The sequence below is a fragment of the Narcine bancroftii genome, chromosome 9 (genome assembly GCF_036971445.1).
Source record: "Narcine bancroftii isolate sNarBan1 chromosome 9, sNarBan1.hap1, whole genome shotgun sequence".
Lineage (NCBI taxonomy): Eukaryota > Metazoa > Chordata > Chondrichthyes > Torpediniformes > Narcinidae > Narcine > Narcine bancroftii.
Window position 1 is genome coordinate 81,449,093 of NC_091477.1, and position 25,464 is coordinate 81,474,556.

Sequence of the window (25,464 nt, forward strand, 5' to 3'; positions counted from 1 at the left end):
GTTTTTATCCATAAATGCCAAATTAAAAAAGCATATAAACACTCTTTTAAAAACTCCAAGGTTACATTATGAATTAATTAAGCAGTTCTCAATATTATTTGCTCTTTACTTCCCTTTTAATACCACTTTGTGTCATTTCAGGATTACAAACTGAGCTACATGCATTTCTTCATACATAGTAAGATAACTGAGTTGAATTCATTGCTTCATCTTTGGAGTGGGAGAAATGGGGTTCAATTCTTGGTACCCTGGCACAAATGCAAGGGGCAATACAATGGACTGGATTGGGTGGGTGGGGAGGAGCTTGAGTGTCAGGGTTGTGGTGAGGGTTGTGATGAATGGAACTTTGGATGTGAAATGAGTAATGGCAACTAAACTTCTGGCAGGAAGAGCTAAAAATTGAAAGTCTACCACTAGAATTTAATGAGTGAAATGTTATCAAGACAAAAAAAAATGGCCTTTATTTAAATACATTCACAAGAAAGAAGAATTAATGACACAAGTATAATAAATGACTATCATCTCATAGTCTTTTCAGTGACTTGGTAGCAAAATGACCAAATTTAGGATACAAATGTTTCAGCACATTTAATTTTAGAAGGATTAGGCAATTTATTTTGCAAAAAGGTGTATGACTTCTTGCTGAAAAGAGTAGGATAAAGGCATCAAGGAGAATGGAGCTCAGTATAGAACATCAAACAGTAAAATCATTTTGGGTGAAGCTATGAAACAGCAAAGGCAGAAAGCAAATAATGCATATTTTGATTCAATATAATGCAACGGGAAAGGATTAATTAATAAAGTCATAATTAAGGATTGGTCAGAATATGATTAAAGTTTGTACAAAAATTCAGCATGATTTAATTGAATCTGAAATCCAAATAAAGCAAGCTATGAAGGAATGATGTGTGAGTTGTATATGATGGATTTAGGAACTGCTAAAAAAAAAGGCAGAAGAGTAAATAACCAATGATATGCTTTGAAAGAACTAATACATAGTTTACAGCAAATATATTTATCTTTAAAACACAAATACTGGACAAGAATAGTGGTCCAATTGTATTAATTCAAAGAAGAAAAATGATCATGTTGCCAAAAAAAGCAGCGGTAATGCTGAAAATCAGGAAAATATCAAGATTCAGGAAAAGATAGAGAAGAAATTTATTGGAATATGAGAAACGTTCAAAAAACAATGAAGCCATTCATTAAAAAAAACAGTAAAAAAAAGGTAAAGACAGTACTGTAAAAGTTAAATGTTCAAGATTCCATTTATTGACATAATAATACATTAAAATATAACATACATGATATACTTTCATTTTTGCCTGCCCGAAGGCAAAGAGTTGCCATTGTTATTAACCGGCGCCCCTTACAGTACAAGAGAGAGAGAAGAGAATTCCTTCAGGGTCACTGACTGTCTGTGGACTCACTTCCAATGCTCTCCCGCAGCCTCTGCAGCTGCACAGATTCCTGTTCAATTCATCAGCAAACCTGAGCTCCAGATCCAAACTTCAGACACGATCAGGAAGCCTTCAGTGCCAAAGGCCCTTCAGGAGCCCTTCTTGCCCTCAGCACCCTCTCGAATCGAATCCTGACTCCGATATTTGGTTCCCATGAGGCAACGTCCAGCAGGCCATGCATGTCTCCTGACCGCAAGACCCCTGGCAGCCTGTGTGCATCCTTCAGCCATTGAGCCCCTCACTAGCCTGCTGCTGTGGTCACCATCCCTTTAGTGTCCTCAGCCACTGAGCCCCTTGCTGGTCCATTGCCATGTTAACATCTCTATAAAGCTGAAGATACATTTGGTTCAGCACTGATGTTAAGAAAGTTTCCATGTGTCCAATTGTTTGGTCAACTACTTTCAGTACTAAATACATCTTGCAGCTGTTGTGGAGCTGAAAATAATATGAGTCAACTGCTGGAAGGCAGCAATTAAACTAAAAAAGTTAGATGTCACTTTGAAGCCAGGTTATTCATCCTGCCTCAAAATGATGCAATGATGTTTGTACTGATTCAAGCCACACACTGCAAACATCCTGAGGGTACTTCATCTCTTGTTATTTGTGACTGCTATCAGTAATGATTTGACCACTCCTGGTGTATTAATGTGCCATTCAGTCGCTGATTTTCATTCTCAATTTGACTTCTTTTCTGCTCCTTACCATGTAACAATGATCTTTCTTTGATCCAAAAGGGTGAATATAATCAAATTAAATCTACTTCTGAGAAAGTTTGATAAATCCTGAAGAAATGTAAATCCATTACACTTCTTCGAGTTATATTTCAAAAACATACAGTACCTCAGGTGCAGCAGAACTCCGAAAATGTTTGCATTGCAAATTCTTGTCCATCTTGTAAACATTTAACATTTCGGTACTTTAGGCTTCTTCTGAGGCAGAGGCAATAGGTCTGCCCAGATGGTTAGGTTTATGTACCTTGGGTGGAAGGTAGAAACGGGCAGTGCGAAGGTGGGAGACAAAGAGATTGGTGGCCGTGGGGGGGAGGTGCCCAGAGTCGATGAGGTGAGAGGTGGTGTTGGAGACTTGATGAGTGATGGTGGGGTCCTGTGGGAGGGGTTGATAGGAGAAGGTATCTGAGATCTGTTGACTGGCCTCAGCAAGGTAGAGGTCAGTGCGCCAGGCTACAACAGCACCACCCTTGTCTGCGGGCTTGATAGTGAGGTCAGGGTTGTTGCGGAGAGAGTGGAGAGAGGAGCATTCTGAGGAGGTGAGGTTGGAGTAGGGGAGGCAATAGTAAAGTTGAGACAGTTGATGTCCTGGTGGCAGTTGGCGGTATAAAGCTCCAGAGCAGGCACTTGGCCAGGAGGAAGTGTCCAGGAGGAGGAAGAGGTCTTGAAGTGGGAAAAAAGGTCTTCAAGGGATGTATTTTAAGTGAAATTATTTGAAATCATACAGGACATAACTTTATTTCCTTTTAATGCCTAATTTATTTTGGAGGTGATGTTCAACAGTGTTAATGAAGAAAAAGCAATTGATTTTGGTTCCATATATTATTTTGTGTAGTATATGAATTTGCCTGGATATTACTGCATATGTGTGAGGTATATAAAAGATGTTTGTGAATAACCTTACAGAAAAATACAGCAAATGATTTCCTTAATGTGGATGACATTTGTAGTGAAGAAAGTTATCTAAAATTACAACCAATCTAGATCAAGGAGTGGAAGATGGAATTTAACTCAAACAAGCTCTAAAGTATTGGATTTTGGGAAGTTTTACCACAGCAGTATATGTGTACAGAAAACAGCAGAGTGTTGCTGAACACAGAGGCCAAAATATACATTATTCGCTGAAAATGGCCATGGAGTCATCTGGCATGCTTGCCTTCATTAGTCAACACATAGTGCACAAGCATTGGGATTTCACATTAGAGCTGTACAAGATGTTGATGAGATCGCACTGAGTATGTTGTGAGATTCTTGTCACCTAGCTATCGGAAGTGATTAACCTAGAGAGAGGGCAAAGCAGATTCACAGGGATAATGCTCAGATTGGAGGGCTTGACTTATGAGGAGAGACTGGAGAGTCTGGGACTATTTTAGCTGCAGTGTATGAGGCTGAGGGGTAATCTAGTACAAATAGATAAAATGATGAAGGGCATAGATAAGGTAAATGGTCACAGTCCTCTTCCCAGAACTGAGGTCTAAATCTAGAGAATACATGTTTAAGCTGAGAGGGGAAACATTTAAAATGGACCTTGGGCACATTTTTCTCTCAGAGGGCAGTAGGTATATGTTACAAGATGCCAGAGAAAGTGGTAGAAGTAGGTGCAATTCCAATTTGTAAAATGCATTTAGACGGCTACATGGAAACAAATGGTTTAGAGGGATATTGACCAAATTCAGACAAATGGAACTAGATTACGGGTGGCAAGGTTGGTTTAACGGTTAGCACAATGCCTTTACAGCATCAGTGATCTGGACCAGACCAAGGTTCAAGTCCGATGCTATCTGTAAGGAGTTAGTACATTCCCTCTGTGTCTGAGTGGGTTTACCCTGGGAGCTCCAGTTTCCTCCCACCATTAAAAATGTTCTTTGGGTTGCAGGTTAATGGGGTGTAAATTGGTGACACAGACACATGGGGCGAAATGGCCTGTTACCATGCTGTATGTCTAAATTTTTTAAAAATTAAAATGAGGTTAAGGTGGATGAGATGGGCTGAGTGGCCTGTTACTGTGCTGTGTAGATCTGTGACTCTACAGCTCCATGATAACTGAACTTAGTTTGAGGCAAAATTCTGCAACTCTCCTCTTAAAAGAATATCTTCCCCACTAAAACTGCATCAATGTCCAAGTGTATGTCTTTCAGATTGGCTGGTTGAATAGTTGATGTCTTTGAAAGAAGCATTTTTAAAAATTTTCAAATCCCAACAGATTGAATTAATTTCACAATGATTTTGTCCCTAAATTGATTGTCTTTCACAAAGCTCTGAGAAAAGTTATGTAACATTGTAAGTACTCTAGGGAAATGCGAGATCTTTCAAAAATTGCCATGAGTTAAGGTTAAGGGGGCAACATTTAAGGAGAAATATTAGAGGTGGCTTTTTCACTCAGCGAGTGGCGGCAGAATGGAATGAACTTCCGAATGAAATAGTTGCGTCAGGGTGCCTTCTGTCATTTAAGAGAAGGTTGGATGTGTACATGGAGGTGAGGGGGTTGGAGGGTTATTGGCGGAGAGCGGGAGGTTTGAACTGGTGGAGTTGTTCTAGTGAACCGGCGCAGACTCGAAAGGCCGACATGGCCTGTTTTTGCTCCGTAAATGGTAATATGGTTAAGGTAACACATACTATCTTCTTAAAGTCTATGGATAACAAGTGGGTGAGCCTGAAGCAAATATAATTCAGTTTTGAGTTGTATCCAGATTTGTTTGTTTGTTTCACGCAATGAGGAAATAAGCTGTTTCTCACCTTGTTTGTTTGCTTTTTGGGCAACGTTTGTGCCAAATGTCACAGTAATCCTTGACTTGATTTAGTTGTATGCACTGGCAGTTGATTTGTATTTATGAATACTCACCTGTTTAACACCCAGTCTCTGCTCTCCAATTCAATACTGTGCATTTTAACAGGCTGCAGATACATTTCCAGAAAGATGTAAGGGAGCCATCAATTGTTGACCACTAATGTACTTACAGGAGTTCATAGAAGACGCAAAAGACTGTGGATGCTGGAACCTAGCACAAAAAAAAAACAAATGGCTGGAGGACCTTAGTGAGTCAGGTGGTATCCATGGATTCTGTCTGACCTGCTGAGTTCCGCCGGCAGTTTGTCTTTTCTTCAGCTGTTCACATCCTGCTATTGATTTATTTTTCTGTGGGTCATTGCCTCCTACAACTGATGATAATTGCTTCTTAAACTATTTTAGAAGCCAACAGAGGATTAGTGATGATGGACTTCTGTCCAAGTCCTACTTGGTCTCAAGCCAATATGTTTGATGCTGCTTACAGCTCCATTATCATTGGAAAATGGGGAAAGGAAACAGGCACAAATCCAGGAAGCTGCAGAATGATGAAGGGAATAACTTACATGAAGCCTTTCCTTGCATGTATGTATATACAGTGTGACAGAGTATATAGATATGTTTTTGGGAGATAAATTGGGAAAGGTTTGTTAGAGTAGGTTACATACAAACTTTTTAAAACAGATCTTATTTGAAATACTGGAGCTCTGCTAATGCTAGACATATTGGAACCTCAGCCTTTGCAAGAGCTTTGGAGAGTTCCCAATAGACTTCATTAATGGATTGTTGTTTACAAAAAGGCAGCAGATGAAAGAGCTTGTCAGAGCCGCTTCTATCTGGAGCTGTTCTAGGAGGATCATGTGGTTTGGCAAGCAGAGAGAGTCAAACTAGCTTTTTCTCAGGGAGGGAGGGAGGGATGGAGGGAGGGAGGGATGGAGGGAGGGAGGGAGGGAGATAATTTCCACAGTGATACAGCCAGCAGAAGCAGCTGGGACTGGAACAGGACAAGCTGGCAAGCTTGTGGAAAGTCCCATTTGGAAGACAGCCTGGTCAAAGCCCTTGTGGTTCATGCAAGAGGAGAGGACTGGCTGTCTAATATTTTACTTGGAATAAGTGAAATAAAAAGGAACTCTGTGGTGACCTGAAAGAAAGAGGTTATCATCTTGAAGGGGCAAGTTTTGTCAGCAAGACACTGAAGTGGCTGATGGAAGTACATCAGTTGTGGATGTCCTGGAATAACAAATCTCTCTCTGAAAACCGTCAAGAACCTTCCTGAGTGGTAACCATTTACTTATCAAGCACCAAAGCCTGGTGAACTTTATAAATGTTAAATTCTGTGTACAGTATAAAAATTGCTTGCAACCAGTGAACTTGGAGGAATGAGAAGAGAGATTGGATTGTGAATCAAAGAACTTTTCTGAACTTACACACACATTACACACACATGCACTTAGAATTAGAAGGGGGTTAAGTTAGGTTAGTTACATTAAGTTAAAGCGTTTTTATGTTTAAAGATAATTAAAAGCAATTTTTGTTTGAGTAACCATTTGTCTTGGTGAATATCTATTGCTGCTGGATTTTGGGTCCTCTGGCCTCATAACAATAGATTCAGAGCTTCATGCCCAAAATCACTAAAAAACACTGTAGATATGTCTCCTATTCATGCAATGGTTTAAGGAGGTAACACTTACTCTCTTCTTAAGGACTTTTAAGGATGAATGACATTGGGTAATTTTGCTTCTTCCAGCAGTAACAATGCAACTCTGGGCTCCCACCTCTGGATATTTAGCAACATGACTATCTGACTCCAGTTCCCCAAGTAACAGCCTCATCTCTCACCTGCAATTAAAAAAAAAAATTTGGATAAGAGCACTCAAGGAAAATGAAAACAAAAAGCTCCTCTCAAATTCTCTGATTTTTCTTCCAGGTTGCTCATATATTTATCTATAAGATTAGTCATCTGGAGATGGTATGATGATATCAGACAGACAACCCTACAGCAATATCATCTGGTTTTGATTTGAACTGAGTAGACGGCTGTCGTTTGGAGAGAAAGTTAATCTCGTGAAGGGAATTTAATTTTTATTACTTAAAAAAAAGAGGGACTGACTGAGCAGGCACGTGATGTCACTAAGGAAAGCAGGAAAAAAATAGTGGATTAGTGGGGTAATGGGCAAGGACAATTAAATAGAGGGATAGTTGGATGAGCTGCCAGTGAGTGAGTGGCCCAGTGAAGGAGGGGGAGTTCAGGCTTTGGCTCAAGAGGCTTCGTCGAGCAGAGGATAACAAAGTGCTCCCAATGAGGAAAGATTGGTAAAGTTGGTTTTTATTAATCTAATTTAATTTAAGCATAGATAATGGAGGCAGTTAAAGTATCCAGTATTTTGATTGCAGGATGTGAGAAGGCAGGGACAGCACAAATGTTCCTGATGACTACACCTACAAAAGATGCATCCAGATGCAGCTCCTGGGACACCAATTTAGGGAAGTGGAATTGCAGCTGGATGAGCTTTGGATCGTAAGGGAGGCAGAAGCAATCATAGATAAGAGTTACAGGGAGGCAGTCACCCCAAACAGACAGGAGTCAGCTAACTGGGTGACTGTAAGGAAAGGGAAAGTTGGGGGGGGTGGGGAGAGATAGACAGTGCAGAGTACCCCTGTGGCCATTGCCCCCAGTAATAAGTATACTGTTTTAGATACTGTTGGGGGGATGACCTTTCAGGGACAAGACAGGGTGCTCAGGTCTCTGGCACAGAGGCTGTCCCCTCGGCTCAGAAGAGAAAGGGGAAAAGACAAGAAGTCTTGTAATTGGGGACTTGTTGGTTTGGAGAATAGATAGGAGGTTTACTGGACGAGATCAGGGCTCCATAATGGTATGTTGCCTCCCAAGAGCCAGGGTCAGAGATGTCTCTGATCTGGAGGGAGGAGGGTGAGCAGCCAGATGTAATGGTCCATGTGATATAGATAGAAGTGGGGATGAGGTCCTGAAGAAAGAATATCGGGAGTTAGGGAAGAAATGAAAAAGCAGGACCTCAAGGGTGGTAATCTCGGGATTGCAGCCTATGCCACACGCTAGAGAGGATAGGAATAGAAAGAAGTGGCAGATGTATGTGTGGCTGAAGTGTTGATGCAGGAGGCAAGGGTTCAGATCATTGAGATCTCTTCTGGGGAAGGTCTGACCTGTTTCTGTGCTGTAATTCTTATATAGTTATAGTACCAAAAGCAACCCAGAAAAATCAACTGTACAATTTATCACACTAGTAGGTAACAGCAAAAAGAAAAGCTTTACATCATTGCAGAAGACAAAATTAAATGATGTTTTGATCACTTATTTTGCCATGAACCTGCTTGCTCAACAGATCACGAGGAGAAATCTGTTCATAATAACACTGATACTATCAACAATGAATTAGAAGGCATGAGCTGTTGGGCACAGACATCACAGAGTTGTTGTCAATGTTGCTCTTTTCCTCAACAATCTACACCAGAGCACCTCAAACTGTGGCCTGAGTTTGCAACACTCACTAGCCAATGGACCACATTCAGCTTGCCAATTTGCCTTATGTTAGAACTGTCAGCTCCTGCCCGTTTATGGCTATAAAACTGTTGAGCCATCCCACCCCCAGCCATGCAGTTGGACTGACTTGTGTGCTGACTGATGAGTTTAGATAATTACTTTATTTCAAGCACTTGGAATCTGCTGTTCAGCAACTAACAAAGATAAAGCTATCAGACTTCTTTTTTAAAGGCAGTAACGTGGAGTTACAGTAGTATATCAGATGCCACACTCCATTTAGACATAGTTTTAAAGATGCATACATATTGAATGTTATGTTTGGCAGCAAAAAGTCCCCCTCACTGAACAAGAAAGTGAGATTGAAAGATACAGAGACAGACAGACAAACAGACAACACTATAGATAGAGGGAATGGCATCATGTCAGAAAATAATATGGGGAGCCCTAATCTGTGACCGTACCTGAGTGAGAGACTAAAAATTCACGTACAAGCGTGTTGGGGTACTCACCTATAAGTGATATTCATCTCAGCACACCAGAATGAAACATGGTTTGACCATTCAAGGATAAGCAAAATATTCAAAGATGTATTCAATATTAATAAGCTGAAAATGATGCTAAACTATCACTGCAGCTTAGCTATAGTGTTTTGGAGTGATATCATAATCTTTTATTCTCAATTCAGTATTTTCTTTACAGAAAATTAAGGATAAAAATTATGCCATTTTGTCTTACCAAGCATCATTTTAAAGGAAATAAATGTTGAAGATATTATAGATTGCAAAAGAAATATATTTAATGCTTAGGTATTTAATTGTAGTTAGCTGTCAGAAAAAAAAATGTTTATTTCATTTTCAAGCAGAAGTTGATATTAATGTACAAATGTATATCACAGAGGTAAGAATGTAAAATAATTAGAATGAGAATAGTCCATTGAGATTTGAGCCTTTAACTGTGTAATCTATTCTCTCATTCCGTCTGTGTTCTAGGACTTCTTGTGATGCCAGAGGCGCAAGTAAATATTGGGAGTCCCAGTAACAATCCCCCAGTGGTGTCAATAGGGTTGGTATCACTCAGTGCGGTAACTCATGGTGTCACCACCACTACCCCTTCCCAACAATGGACCTCCTCCCATATCAGACCACACAGAATCCTTAGTAATTTTTTTTGTGCTAATATAACTCGTAAATCATAATTCCCGTCTATCACTGAATGTAATGGCAATTGTAGTGAGATAAACAACTAGCAAAATTAAAATTACACCTCTAAATTACAATATCATACTCGCGACAAAAGCAAAAACGATAGCGGACGCTTGTAGCATGCGCAGACAACACCACGTGACTCGAAGTATCATTGTATCATAATGACAGCTCTGACCGGAGTGCATTAGAAGGTTCAAAAAGTAAATTTGCACAGCTTTAGCCTTGTAGGTATATTGTGCTTGAAAACTGGTCTTACGAAAAATATTTTTGTTGTTTTAACTAGCTACAGAGATATTTTTATAAAAAAAATAATAAATTCCTGCTGAAACACTGCACAAAAATTTTACAGTCATTTTGCTGATGGTGTCACCCAGTGCAGTCCACATACCCATGAACCCCCCTCCCAGTGATGCCAGTGCAATTCCCTAAAGTTAAAGGAGTATACACTGTGCTAGAGAGATTGAAGAGGTGTCTGGTGTCTGAGTAAGAAGAGAAAAGTCACAAAGTGGAAAAAAGAATTAACAGAGACAAGAAGTGAAAATGAACAGTAACAGGGAATGTGTGTACCAGAATATTATGTACAGAGAACAGGAATGGGATGGATAGGTAAAGAAATAATGAAGTGTGAAAGTATAGGAGTGAGTGAAGAATAAGAGATTTAGAGCAACAATCTGCTAAAAGAATTCAGTGGATTGAGCAGTATCAGTTGGAATAAAGAATTATCAACATTTTTGGCAGGAACCCTTTTTGGTCCTGATGAAAATCTTTCATCCAGGTAATAATTATGCTAAGACAATGGGATTAAATAATTGTTTGTCAAGAAATAATGCAAAATGATTAAGATTTTCTTCTGATGTTTCACTTCAGATGATAATCCCCTGTGTGTGTCATCAAGTCCACATTTATAGAGTGCCACCTAAAGTCTGGAGATGCATTTCTGCATTACAACCTGCTACATCACTGCTCTGAACCAGAATGATAATATTCAGATTTATATACAGCTCCACCCCATTTTACGAATACTTATTTTGTGAAAATTTATTTTTGCGAAGAAAGCTGTGTTCGCTTTTACAAAAGGATTTGAATGGGTTTTCACTTCTATGAAAATAGCCTTCAATAGTAGTGAATGGTTCTTCACTTTATGTCATTTTGGCTTACAAAAGGTTTCATAGGAATGCTCCAGTTTCGTAAAGCGGTGTATACCAGTAGTGGAAGGAGTCAATGGAATGTGTGATTTTGCAGAGAGGCAGGAGTTTCTCAACAAATTCCATAATAAGTAATACATTTCCTATTAAAGTACAGAAATTTGTACTAATCGATTTCATGATGGAGAATATTCTGGTACCTGTATAAATTCATGGTCAAAGTGTAAAGAAAGGAAGACAAAGTACCCTTCACACTCTCAGATAATTCCGATATGTTTCATATTGAGCTACTTTTGAACTTTAATCAATTTTATTCAATAGAAAATTAGAGGGTACTTTGCAAACAGTGGGCTCCCACAGACAATAATAAGGTGGCTGCATTGTACTTGTTTTTGTGAAGCGATTTGAAAGATCAACCAGAGTACTACAGATCGCCTTATGTTCTTCGTACAGAGGCATTGGAGCACTTACACAACACTGTAATTAAGCTTCTATCCAATGGTCAATGTCTGGTGCATGTTTTGAACCGATAGGTCTTTGAGGAAGAAATGTGACAAGCTTGGACACAACAAACACAAAACACAACCACACACTGAAATGAGGAAGTGTACTCCTGAAGTGAGGGAGATTGATTAGCTGGCTGACCTTGCATTCAACATTACCAAAACCAAGGAGTTGATTATGGACTTCAGGAAGGGTAATGAGATCATGAACCAGTCTATAGCGAGGGGTCGGAAGTATACAGAGTTAAGAGCTTCAAGTTCTAAGGATCTGTCCTGGGGCCTCCATGTCAATGCAATCACCAAGAAAGCCCACCACAAAGAGATTGAAGAGATTTGGTATGTCACCAAAGACTCTTGCAAATTTCTACTGGTTTACTGTGGAGAGCACTCTGACACGTTGCATTGCTGTTTGGTATGGAGGTGCCAATGTAAGGGGCAAGAAAAAAAGCAACAGAGAGTTGTGAACTTGGTCAGCAGTCTCCACCACATCGAGGACATCTACAGAGGCGGTATCTTAAAAAAAAGCAGCCTCTATCCTAAAGGACCCTCAGCACCCAGTTTATGCCACCTTCACACTGTTCCCATTGGGAAGGAGGTACAGGAGCTTGAGGATAAACACCCAGCAGCACACAGTTTCTTCCCCTCTCCCATCAGATTTTCTGAATGGACAATGAACCACAGACACTAACTCTCTTTCTATTATTTTTGCACTAATTTATTTATTTTTAAATGTAATTTTGTGGCAATATTTACACTGTTATGCTGCCACAAACCAATGAATTTCATGAGATGCACATGTTAATAAATTCTGATTTTGATTCAGTGTTACTGTCTCAACAGATAACTTAATGAATGGTATGTTTCTGCCTAAGTCCTCATTCACACATTTCAAATAAAAATTCTCTTTTCTGAAAACATTACTTGCTTTATTTGTGGAGAATTCACTCATCAAAACCCTTGGGATCAGTAAAATAGGAAAATGAACATTTTTCCATCAATCATTCTTAATTTTGCCACACAGTCCTATAATGTATTTTACAGGTTACTATTTCACACATCCAGCAATTGTGTTAAATCTGGTCCTGTATATATTGGGTCTGCATATTTTCAATGTGACTGCATAACCTTCTCCTGGGTGCTCTGATTTCCTCCCATATCCCAAAGAAACATGGGTGATCATTTATTCAGCTACTTGAAATTCCCTTTAGTGTAGTAGAAAACTTGGGAGGTATAATGTACATAGGGAAAAAAATGGGTTGCTGGTGAGTGAGATTGATGGAGTTGCTCTGTGACAGCATAGACTGATGGGTGGAATGACATCCAGTGTCGTGAAGAAATATGAAAGGCTGTTATGCAGGTGAAATCATCAATGAACAAAGAAGGTGCAAAACCATAGTTGTGAATACATTGTAAGAAGCCATGATGGTGATTCTGCCAATATATACTTCCAAGTTAACATTTAAATGTAATACACGCAAAATATCAAATACTTATTCTGAACAGAATCAGTGGCTGAGACAAGGGTGAGACATTTATGAAAATATCTAGCTGAGAGCCAAAGAAATAGGGTGGTCATTTTGCCATCCAGGATGATGTTAGAGGGTGGAGCCATGGTCAGGGAAAATAAGGCCCAGTGACCCAAAAATAAAACATCCCACTTCTTGAAATATGAAATAAAACAATGGGTCAGTCAGCATCTGTAACAATAATAGAAGCCTCCTGAAAGGTTTAGCTAAAGTAAGGACTTGCCAAAAGAAACATAATGAAATTCAGTCATATTGCATTGCTTCTTCACACTTCAGATCAGAGAGTCCAAGGGAGTCAGGTACATACTTCTTTGAAGTTGATGATACAGATAGACAGAGTGGTGATTAAGGCATTTTACATGCTTGCCTTCATCATTCAGGATATTGAGAACTGGTGATGTCATGTTATCGCTGTCTTCTGGTTATAAGAAAGATGCCATGAAGCTGGGGAAAAAATTAAAAGAATGTTGCGAGGACTGAAGGATTTGAGTTAGAAGGTGAGTTTGGATCTGAAAGATCCTTTATCCTCCAGTGTAGAAAGCTGAAAGATGGCCTTCATAGAGGTTTACAAAATCATGGTGAATAGCCAAGGTTTTTGTTTTCAGATTTCAGATTTATTGACAGAGTACATACATGACAACACATACATCTCTAGGATGTTTTTCTGAGAGTGAGACAGAATTGCCACTTAATGGTAGTGCAGAAAAATGTACACTGCATATATATGTAAACAAATAAAGAACTGTAAACAGATAACAAACGTTAATAACTGTGCAATAGAAAAAAAATCAATAAATTGCACAAGTTGGAGTCCTGATTGAGTTTGTTGTTGAGGAGTCTGATGGTGGAGGGGTAGCAGCTGTTCCTGAGCCTGGTGGTGTGAGTCTTGTGGTCCCTATGTCTCTTTTCTGATGGTATCAGCGAGAACAGAGCAAGTGCCGGGAAGTCTGGATCCTTGATGATCGCTGCAGTGTTTCCTGTAGATGTTCTCAATTGTGGGGAGGGTCTCAGCTGCGACGTCCTGGGCTGTGTGCACTAACTTTTGGAGGGCTTTACACTCAGGGATATTTTTACCAGGGTATCCACAATGGAGGGCATAGGTTGAAACTGAGAGCAGAAAGATTTAAAAGGGGGTTAAAGGACAAAATTTTCCAGAGTGGGTGGTGAGTATATGGAACTAGTTGCCAGAGGGGGTGTAGTTACAACTATTTAACAAAACATAAAGGCAGGTACATGGAGAGGAAAGGTTTTCAAACGTTTCCTTTCCACTGACAAATCCCTATGGCAGAGGTGGTCTGTGATTGGTAAGAGATTGCTTAAGGTGGTATGTGAGTGGAAAGAAAACGTTTGAAAACCACTGTTTTAGAAGTATCTAATTGACTCGTTATGTGCACGGTTTCAGAACGCCAAAGGAAATGGGCCAATGACAATTTTTCTCAAGCAAAATATTTCAGTAACAATTGGGTCTAGAGCAGTTCACAAACATGGGTTGGCACCTTCTTTGTTCATTGCTGGTTTTCAAACTTTTAGAAAGATATAAGACAAATTGCCCAAACTGCGGTTATCAACTTGGTCGCCATGCGCGAGTTGGGCCGGATTGTCTATATCTGTGCTGCGTGTGTATGAAATGTGACGTTGCCTAGAGTCAAACCACAAATTTCCATTCTGCTTCTCTCTTTCCGCAGCCGTGGCTGCTTCTATCGATCACTTTCCCTATTCTGTTTTTATTTAAGGTACAAAAGCAGTTAATCAGGACCAGAGATGTGCTGATGTGTAGCCGTAACATCCGTGCGCAGCATTTATTGATTTAAAAAAATTACCAAGGGAAATGCATCTCCTGCACCAATGGGAAATAAAGGCAACCAGCATCAGGGACACAAAGCTCTTTGGCGAGATTCGAAAAGTAATGAAAGATATCCAAGACGTGGCTTTAAAAATCTTTTTTTTCGTTGACCTCCACTGAATGTGAAGAAAGGTTGCGGGTTCCCGAACCTGGTGGCTGGAAAGGTGGTTCGTATTTGGGAGCAGGTCTGCACTCCTGGGCAAGCGAAGAATACTGGCGGGAGGGACGCGGGCGCGGCAGACACGAGAGGACAGAAGGTCACCGGGACACTTGTTCGATGCGCCGGGCCAACTCTTGCCTGGGGGTTGCTGTCGGCTGTCACCTGTGGCTTGTTTAACGAAAGGACTCCTGTCCCCTGTGCGCATGCACGGCTGTTCGGACACCCCCCCCCCACCTTCCCTTCAGTTTCCCTGGCAGCTGGGTGTGGATGAAGGAGAGAGGTTGGCGATTGGAAGGACCGGGTTGCAGGCAGCATCTTCCACGAGTGCCTTCTGCTCAGGTAGCCAGCAAACAGGCGGCGGGTCGCCTTCCCTCTTCGGAGGGGAGGGGAGGGGGGGGGGGGGTGGAAGGAAATCCTTGCTCTCCGTCTCCCCAGTATATATATATAAACTTCTGCGGACGGAGCAGTCGGCCGGGGAATCCGGCTGCTTTCAGCGGGCTCTGCAGGGAAGGGGAAATCAAGCGCTCTCCCTGTCCACTGTGGTGGAGACCGGACCTTGCTGGGATGCCCAATGGACTGAGATTTGCTCTCGCTCTCATGCAGCGTTAACATTGGTCTTCTGGTGGTGGGAAGGGGCGCCACTTGTAATGAGTGGGCTTTTTTGCTGAATCCGATTTATCGTACGGGATGTCATATTTCCAATCAACAATATAACTACTCCCATCTACCAGGCTTCCCGGCTGAGGCAGATTCCCGTTCATCGCTACCAGCTCAGTGTAGACCTGATCGCTTAATATTGTTCTATAAAGGGGAAATAAAGGATTTATTGGAAAGGTAACGCTGACGTCGGATCCCTGCGGGAACAGCGCTGGACCCCGTGGACCGTGCGTGTTTTTCGCGTTGCCGGACGCGGGGGACTGTGACAAGCAAAGCGTGGTTGCTACATTGAACTGAACCCTTCTTGCAGGGACGCCGCGTCTCTGGCCGTGTCCCCGTTCACTTGGATCACAGAAGGAGATTCATGTCAGCGTGATGCACATTTGTATTCGGACAGCAGTTTCAAATTTGTTCTCAAGAATCTGGAATCTTACCGCACATATTTAAAGGTGACTTTCCCCCTATTTAAAGTTTGTCTTTTATTGGGTGGAAGTGGGAATTATTTTCATTAACTATTGGCAGGGTTTGTGAAGATGGATCACCTCTTCTAACTGGAAACTAATTTTTAGGAGGGGGGGGGGTAGGTTTAAAATTGTCTGCAGGTGGCTCACCTATCTCGTGATTCTTATTTTCTAACTGTCTTTCAAGAGCACCACAGTTAAATGTGGCTAAGATTGCTGTCACCTAGCCCTATGTGCACACATGCATGGCCAGTTTATAGAGTCTCGCCCGGTATTTGCCCAAAACTATAATGTTATGTTCAGCATTTTACGGCTAACTAGTTTCTTTTTAAAATTCAATGGACATCGTACGCGCATTGATCAATGCGGTGGCCATTAAACTGTTGTGCTGCGCCTTCGTGGTGCAGACGAGCTGACACAGAGTACAACATGATAACGTGATGGCAGTCTGCTACCATTATGTATGTAGTAGAGAGTGCGGCTGGCGGAGGCCGGGGGAGGTGGGGGGTTCATTCTGGTGGGCACCCAAATAAAAGCCCCAGCTTTAAAAATCTCCAGAGTGACCTAGATGTGTAGGAAATCTCCAAAATAATCAGAAATACTGGGGACATCAAGGTGGGAGCTCAGGGGGGGGGGGGGGGGGGGTGCAACGAGTTCATTTCTGACTATTTAACGCGCCTGCATTCTGTGCATCACAGCGTCTGCAGACGTTCTTGTTGAACTTCATTTCTGATGAAATGCCATTGATGTGAAACGTTGATGCCGTTCTGCTTCCCACACTTGCTAATGTGTTCCCAGTGGCTCTTTGACCCGCTGCAATGAAATGGATTTCCCTTAAAACGTGAGAAGCCCCATGTTTGTTGCCGAACACATCCTGATCAGACATTGGATCTGAAGTGCCCTCGGTTAACGCAACGGATCTTCCCTTCATCTATGTGAATGTGTTTCGTTGTGATACTTTTTCACGTCGCCACATCCATTCGATGACAGGTTTTTTAAAAATCCGTGGTAAGTTTAACCTATTGGAGAAATTGCATCTAATAAGTGAGTGGAATGCACGCAGAATATTGTGCAAGCCCCAAGCGAGGAATTCGTTTCATATACGAAGAGATTCTTCGGCAAGCAGCTCTCCAAGTCATGGTATATCAAGCAATCGAAGCCAAAGTGGTCATCAAGCAGGGCAAATGTTCCATAAGTAATCTTCTACCAGATATGAGGGAGGAGGGGGGGGGGGGTTCTGTGCACATTTTTGTCGCTGGGAGAAAGTTCTCCAGCTTGCAGCGGTGCGGGACGAGCATCCTTTCTCTTTCGTGTGCTCCATCCTTATTTTGCCTCCAGTCGCTGAAGGTGCCGTCCGGAAAGCACAGGTCAGCAACCTGAAGAAAGGACAAAGGAATCACCGCTTGCCATTTCATTCCAGTTAGTACGAATGAACGCCTGAACTAGGTGGTCCTCTTTGCAACTTAACCCGACAGTGCCCAAGGAACGTCTCCCCCTCTCACTTGAGTGTTGAAATAAAAAGAAAGCCCCATTTTTGCTTTCTTACAAGTCCATCGTTTTCCATCAGGCCAGTTAGGTGGGAAGCAACGGTTTTTAAGGTTGCATTCATTGGAGAAATTTCTTTTCCACAAGCAGTCTTGTTCAGAGATTGGCGCTAGGTTTTTTGTTAACTGGTTGAGTGTCGGATGAACAATCATCCGGACAACGCAGAAAATTATCTATCTACCATCATCACGCATCAGTGTTAAGCAGCTTGATATTCAGTGTAACAGACCTTCACTCCTGATTCATCCCATAAACCTCATTTAACATATTCTACTTAACAGTCATACAAATGAGACTAACTTTTCTCCAGTTTAAAACATCGGAATAACATGATTCTTCCCCCCCACCCCCCAACATTCTGTTGACAATCACCTTTAAGAAATGCCCTTTTTGAATGGGAAAAATAGATTGGGAATTAAGTTTGAAGTTAACCAGAACATGACAATTTCTGTCTCTGCACAGAAGAAAGAAATGTTGCTGGACAAAGAACTGATGGTGTAAGACCTGATTTAAAAAAAAAATATTTTGTATCAGTGTGATATTCTGTCGCTGCTTATTTTTAATCCGCATCACTGTTTCCAAGCTATCAGCTGTGACTCCATTTCTTCCCACTTCCACGCCAACCTTTCTATCTCCATCTTTAACTCTATCTCAATACAGCTCATTATCAGTTTGATGAACAGCTCTTCCTAAAATATACGCACTGCAGCCTTCCACCCTAAATACTCAGTTCAAATAATGATTTAGCTATTCTCACTCACACCTACTCCAGCTTTAACCCTTGCTCCTCCCTAATTTGTTGTTCCCTTTCATTCCAAATATCATTGCCTTTACTTCTTTACCCTCTCAACCGTTACTCTGCATCTTTAAGCTTTTAATTGCAGAAGAAAGGATCATGGTCATCCTGACCTGAATATTTTCGGCACTTCCATTTTTATTTCAGATTTCCATTATCTTCAGCACTTATCTTAGATAGGCCATTGTTTTTAGTGGTTAGTGCTCTGGGGAGTCGGGCCTCACTGATGGGTCACGTGGTCTGGGCCTCTGGATGGATTAATGAGTGAGGTCAGGAATTCAGCTGTTCCCAATGGGTGGCAGACTCTCACACCTGAAAATAGAATCAACAGTACATTATTAGTACGTTTGCCAGTGTTAGAGCAGAGAGTAGAATAATTGAAGTGAATGTAAGGAAAGAACCTACTGGGAGCAGCTGGCAAAATGTTGCCACCCTCCAGTGCTTTTTTTAATTTAGCTTTTGGGGTAGCCAGGCAGTTCTTCAAAACACTATGCCTTTGTTTTAAACATAATCTGAAATTTTATTGAATAAAGTGTTGACTGAGTCAATTCATGGAAGGATTGTAATTAAAAGTAGAGAGAGCTTTTATCAATAGATTTCCAGGATTTGCAAGGGTTTACATCACTCACAAGTATAAACTATGGTTGCTTAGCCATGATTATACCAATGATGTATAAAATAAAGGTTTAACTTTTCTGTGAAATTTGCTGCAGGGCAGAAATTCTTCTGCAAGAAATGGCAGCTTCACCTACTAAGTCAACATGTCCCTCAAAAAAGAGAGTGAAAATCCACCCAGACACTGTGACTGTGAAATATACAGCACATTATCCACAACCGGAAGAAGAGGGCTACGAGGAGACCTATCAAGATACTGAAAATTATGTAGAAGACAACCCCAAAAAAAAGCTTCTGAGTGACACTAAAAGACGAGGAAGATCATTCTTTGGGGCAATTAATGTTCAGCAGAGTTTATCAGACGAACAGAAAGATAAGGACTCAGTACGGCTGACAACAACTGCAGAAGAGAGTACAGGTTCTGCATCAGGAGTAACCTGGGCAGCTCTATTTGGGGCTGCTTTGGCCCATGGTTGTGTTGCATTAATAACTAGACTTGCTGCTGATCGATCCAAAGTGCCATCTCTGGAACTCTTGTTCATTCGTTCTGTACTCCAGGTCTTTGCTGTTGTGATTGTTTGCTATGGCAGTGAGCACCCTCTTGGACCCAAAGGATACAGGATGCGACTCTTTCTTTATGGGGTGTGCAATGTCATTTCCATCACCTGTGCTTACACATCCTTTTCAATTGTTCCCCCAAGCAATGGGACCATCATGTGGAGAGCTACCACAACAGTCTTCAGTGCCATTCTAGCCTTTTTACTGGTGGATGAGCGGTTGGACTGTACTGACATTGTAACTGTTGTCTGCAGTATATTTGGTCTTTGTCTAGTGATGATCCCCAATATTGTTGATGAAGATGATTCATTGATGGGCAGATGGAAGGAAGCTTTTGGCTATACCATGACAGTAATGGCAGGGTTGACTACAGCTTTGGCCATGATCATTTACAGAGCTATCAAGGAGAAGGTTAGTATGTGGACTGCCCTTTTCACCTTTGGATGGACAGGTACAGTATGGGGTGTGTCCACAATGTTTATCTTGCAAGAACCTATTATACCATTGGATGGGGAAACCTGGGGATATCTATTTGGAATCTGCCTCTGTTCTACTGTGGCTTTCTTAGGTGTATATTATGCATTGAATCGATTCCACCCAGCATTAGTTAGTACAGTTCAGCACCTAGAAATTGTAGTGGCTATGATTCTCCAGTTGCTGGTCCTCCATATGTTTCCAAATGTGTACGATGTTATAGGTGGATCAATAATCATCTTCAGTGTTTTTGCACTGACTGGTTACAAGCTATACTGGGTTAAATGGAATAAGAGGCAGGATTACCTGGAGATAATAAATTCCCCCATCAAATGAATGTGACTGATGTGAATAATTGGAGAAATAAATGCAACTTACTTCATGAGTGCAAATCGTGCAATGATCTATGGTATTGTGTTGTCAGAAGATGACCACTGGTGTTAATGTTCTCAATTTTGTGTGGAATAAAATGTGTAGCAAATAATTCCAGTGTTTGTATTCTTTAAATAACTCACTCTACATGCATAAATGTTTCTTTTCATTATCTTAGAATAGCAAACAAATTTCATAATGAAATGATATCGTTAACAAGAATTTGGAATCATCACCAGAATTTGGAATCATCAAATCGATTTTAACTCAGAAATATCGCAGACTCAACAAGTGCCCACTTCATGCATTTGATGAGTGGAACAGCCTGACAGAATCTGTAGATAGACACGATATTAGATCCTTCATCTGTGTCCTAGCCATTATGGCAGATTGAATGAACATTGAGTATGTTTCTTGGAAATAGGAGTATACTTTTGTAGTGCCTGAGTCCCTGGCTACACCATATAACAATCACAGTATGGAAACAGGCCATATCGGCCCTTCTAGTCCACATAGATTTAAGTGAAACTCCACTAGTTCCTCCTACCTGCTCTCTGCCCATAAGTTGCCCAAACTTGATAATGCACAGGTGGCTCTCTTCTCTGGCTTCCTGGAAATTCAGTGCCCCACTCACATCTCTGAGTAAGTTTGTGGTATGCGTAAATGATCATTGATGTGCACCATATATCAAGAAATATCCAGGTTCATCTCTCAATAATCTGCAAAAGGCAGGTGCACACTGATCAGGTGACCAAAATCATTCTAATCAACACTGTCAATCAACAGAAGTAGGCAAGGATGGTTGATAGTCCAGCAGTTAAGCCAGTAAATTGTCAAATTACTGAGACTCAGGCATGCAATTTTGGATTTAAACGAGAAAATCTGCAGTAGGTCATGTGACCTGCTGAGTTTCTCCCGCACATTTATGTATCGCTTTCAACTTCAGATAACATATAACATAACATAACAATTACAGCACGGAAACAGGCCATTAGGCCCTTCTAGTCCGCACCGAACCAAACACCCCTTTCTAGTCCCACCTCCCTGCACAATGCCCATAACCCTCCATCTTCTTCTCATCCATATACCTGTCCAACCTTTTCTTAAATAATACAATTGACTCCGCCGCCACTATTTCTCCCGGAAGATCATTCCACACGGCTACCACTCTCTGAGTAAAGAAGTTCCCCCTCATGTTACCTCTAAACCTCTGCCCCTTAATTCTTAACTCATGTCCTCTTGTTTTAATCTTTCCTCCTCTTAACGGAAATAGTCTATCCACATCCACTCTGTCTATCCCTTTCATAATCTTAAATACTTCTATCAAATCCCCTCTCAACCTTCTACGCTCCAAAGAATAAAGACCTAATCTGTCCAATCTCTCCCTATACTCTAGATGCTTAAACCCAGGTAACATTTTGGTAAACCTTCTCTGCACTCTCTCCACTCTGTTTATATCCTTCCTATAATTAGGCGACCAGAACTGCACACAGAACTCCAAATTAGGCCGCACCAACGTCTTATACAATCTCAACATCACCTCCCAACTCCTATATTCCATGCAATGATTGATAAAGGCCAGCATACTAAAAGCCTTCTTCACCACCCTATTCACGTGAGTTTCTACCTTCAGGGAACGATGTACCGTTACTCCTAAATCTTTCTGCTCTTCTGTATTCCTCAATCCTCTCCCATTTACCACGTATGTCCTATTCTGATTCTTCTTACCAAAATGAAGCACCTCACACTTATCAGCATTAAGTTCCATCTGCCATTTTTCAGCCCACTTTTCTAAGCAGCCCAAATCCCTCTGCAATCCTTGAAAAACTTCTTCATTATCCACTATTCCACCTATCTTAGTATCGTCTGCATATTTACTAATCCAATTCACCACCCCATCATCTAGATCATTAATGTATATAACGAACAACAATGGGCCCAATACAGATCCTTGAGGCACACCACTGGTCACCGGCCTCCAACCTGACAGACAATTATCCACTACCACTCTCTGGCCTTTCCCTTTCAGCCAATGTTCAATCCATTTGACTATCTTAAAATTTATACCTAAAGACTGCACCTTCCTAACTAACCTTCCATGTGGTACCTTATCGAAGGCCTTACTGAAGTCCATATAGACAACATCCACTGCACTACCCTCATCCACATTCCTAGTCACCTCTTCAAAAAATTCAATCAGATTGGTCAAACATGACCTTCCTCCCACAAATCCATGTTGAGTGCTCCTGATCAGACCCTGTCTATCCAGATGTTTATAAGTACTCTCTCTAAGAATTTTCTCCATTAATTTACCTAACACAGACGTCAAACTTACAGGCCGATAGTTGCCAGGCTTCATCCTTGAACCCTTTTTAAATAACGGAACCACATGCGCAATGCGCCAATCCTCCGGCACTATCCCCATATCTAATGACATTTGGAAAATTACCACCAGAGCCTCTGCTATTTCCTCCTTCACTTCTCTCAATGTCCTGGGGAAGATCCCGTCTGGTCCCGGAGACTTATCCACCTTTATATTCTTCAAGAGCCTTAAAACTACACCTTTTGTAATCTCTATATTCCCCATATTTACCCAATTTGCTTTTTTTATCTCACATCTCCCAATATCCTTCTCTATAGTGAATACCGAAGAAAAGAAACTGTTCAATATCTCCCCCATTTTTCTAGGCTCCACACACAGTTTTCCGCTCTGATTTTCTAAGGGACCAATTTTGTCTCTAGCTTTCCTCTTACCATTAACATATTTGTAGAACTCTTTTGGATTAGTTTTCACCCTGCTTGCCATAGTTTTCTCGTACCTTCTTTTAGCTTTCCTAATTCCTCTCTTAAGATTCCTCTTACATTCAATGTATCTTTCAAACATCTCCTTAACTCCATCCTTCTTATATCTAATGTACGCCTCCCTTTTTCTTCGAACCAAGTTTCCAATATTCCTTGAAAACCACGGCTCTCTCAAACCTTTTGCCCCTCCTTTTAACCTAACAGGAACATAAAGCTTTTGCACTCTCAAAATCTGATCTTTAAAAGACTTCCATCTCTCTACTACAACCTGCCCATAAAACAAATTGTTCCAATGCACACCCTGCAAGTCCTTTCGCATCTCCTCAAATCTAGCTTTTCCCCAATCAAAAACCTCAATCCTTGGCCCTGATTTCTCTCTTTCCATAATGACATTGAAGCTGATGGCATTATGATCACTGGACCCGAAGTGCTCGCCAACACTAACCTCCGTCACTTGACCCATCCCATTTCATTACAGGACATCACCTCAAAGAGTGAAGCACTCTCAAGCACTGGTCTGGAATGTTAGCCTCAGAGTGTATGCCAATGTATCAGACTTGGCCTCAAACTCATACCCTTCTGATCCAAAGGGAAAATATCATTTGAACTTCACCTGAGACTGCAATCTCATTCAATTGGGATCTTTCAGTGTCTGCCCTTTCAAATTCTAAATAAGTTCACCTTGCGTCCTGGCAGGCATTTATTTCTCAGCTAATCATCAAAGCATTTAATTCATATTAATTAAAGGTTCTCACTGTGCTTATTTTGAGCGCGTAGACCGCCCTTCAACACAATTTTTGAAAGTTGATAACTTACATCTTCAAAAAGCTGTTTTTCTCCTTTTCTATCTGTTTGTCAGGGGTACGGAAATATCTGGTATCCAGGTATGAAACTCAGAAGGTTGCTCACTCAAAAAGGTGTCCCGGTAGTCTTTGAACAAAGGCCATTGGAAAGTAATTTGGGGAAATGTAATCTTAAGTGGACCCAAGATACTGAGACAATTTGTGGCATCCTTAATGATACTTATCTGAGAGTTTCCAGCTACACCCATTGGGAAAGAGATACAGAAGTATTAGAGCCAGAACCACTAGGCTGAGAAACAGTTTCCCATGGGCAGTGAGACTACTGAACAACTGATGAACTGCTCATACTAACCTTCCAAGACTCTACTATTTATTTAAGATATTTATTTACTTTTCTAGATGTATATGTGTACTGCATATGAATCGTTTATACATGTGCTATGCATATTTTTTCACCGAGGACCGGAAGAATGCTGTTTTGTCCATTTGTACTTGTACAATCAGATGATAATAAACTTGAATCAACTCAACAGAGATAAAATATATTTAATATTGATTGCAATCTAACAAGCAAAATCTAACAACTGTTTATGGGTTTGATAACATATTGATTATATTACTGGAGTGGGTATTCCATATCCTTGACTATTGATGTAAAGACTTGAATTTGAATCCAACAATACTGGTGACTTTAATTCATTTAATTAACTAAATCCATAAAACATTTGTTCTCAGTAGAAGTGCCATTAAAATTTCTGGATTTTTATGAAACCATCTGATTCACTGGAGTACCTCAGTGAAAGAAATCTTTCATTCTTATCCAGTCAGGCCACCAATCTATGGATTGTTATCTACACTCCAAAATAACCTACCAAGCCACTAAATTCACTGGACAATAGGAATGGGGAATACATATCAGAATTAGAATCAGGATTTATTGGCATGAACAAGTCACGAAATTCAATGATTTGAGGCAGCATCACAGTGTCAACATAAATATTATAACCATCTTACGACATTTACTATATAAAAATAAAATAATAATAATAATGATGGAGCATGAAAAGTGAGGCAGTGCCTTTGGTTCATTGATTATTCAGGAATCTGATGCCAGTGGGGAAGAAGCTGTCCTTGTGTTGCTGAGTTTTCATCTTCAGGCTCCTGTACCTTTTTCCTGATGGTAGCAGAGTGAAGAGGGCATGGCCTGGGTGGTGGGGGTCTTTGAGGATAGAAGTTGTTTTTTTAAGACACTGCCTCTTGTAGATGTCCTCGATGGAGTGAAGTCTTGTGCCTGTGATGTCGCAGGCTGAGTTAACAACCCTCTGGAGTTTATTCTTGTCCTGAGCGTTGGTGCCTTCACACCAGGCAGTGATGTAACCAGCCAGAATGCTCTTCACAGTGCACCTGTAGAAGTTTATTTACAAGAGTCTTCAGTGACATACCAAACCGCCTCAGACACCTTGCAAAGTATAGCTGCTGGTGAGCCTTCTTTATGATTGCATCAACGTT

General features: G+C 41.0%; 1 protein-coding gene across 1 annotated transcript; it reads left to right on the forward strand.

The window, feature by feature from the left end:
* The first annotated feature begins 19,066 nt into the window (after window positions 1-19,066).
* LOC138742999 (solute carrier family 35 member G2-like) lies at window positions 19,067-20,435 on the forward strand. The gene has a single exon (XM_069897851.1). The coding sequence runs from the start codon at window positions 19,067-19,069 to the stop codon at window positions 20,312-20,314; it is 1,248 nt and encodes a 415-aa protein (XP_069753952.1). The 3' UTR covers window positions 20,315-20,435.
* Window positions 20,436-25,464: the final 5,029 nt, after the last annotated feature.

Excerpts from the sequence above, each read along its gene's own strand:
- LOC138742999 (XM_069897851.1), top strand. The coding sequence starts at position 19,067 with ATGGCAGCTTCACCTACTAAGTCAACATGTCCCTCAAAAAAGAGAGTG.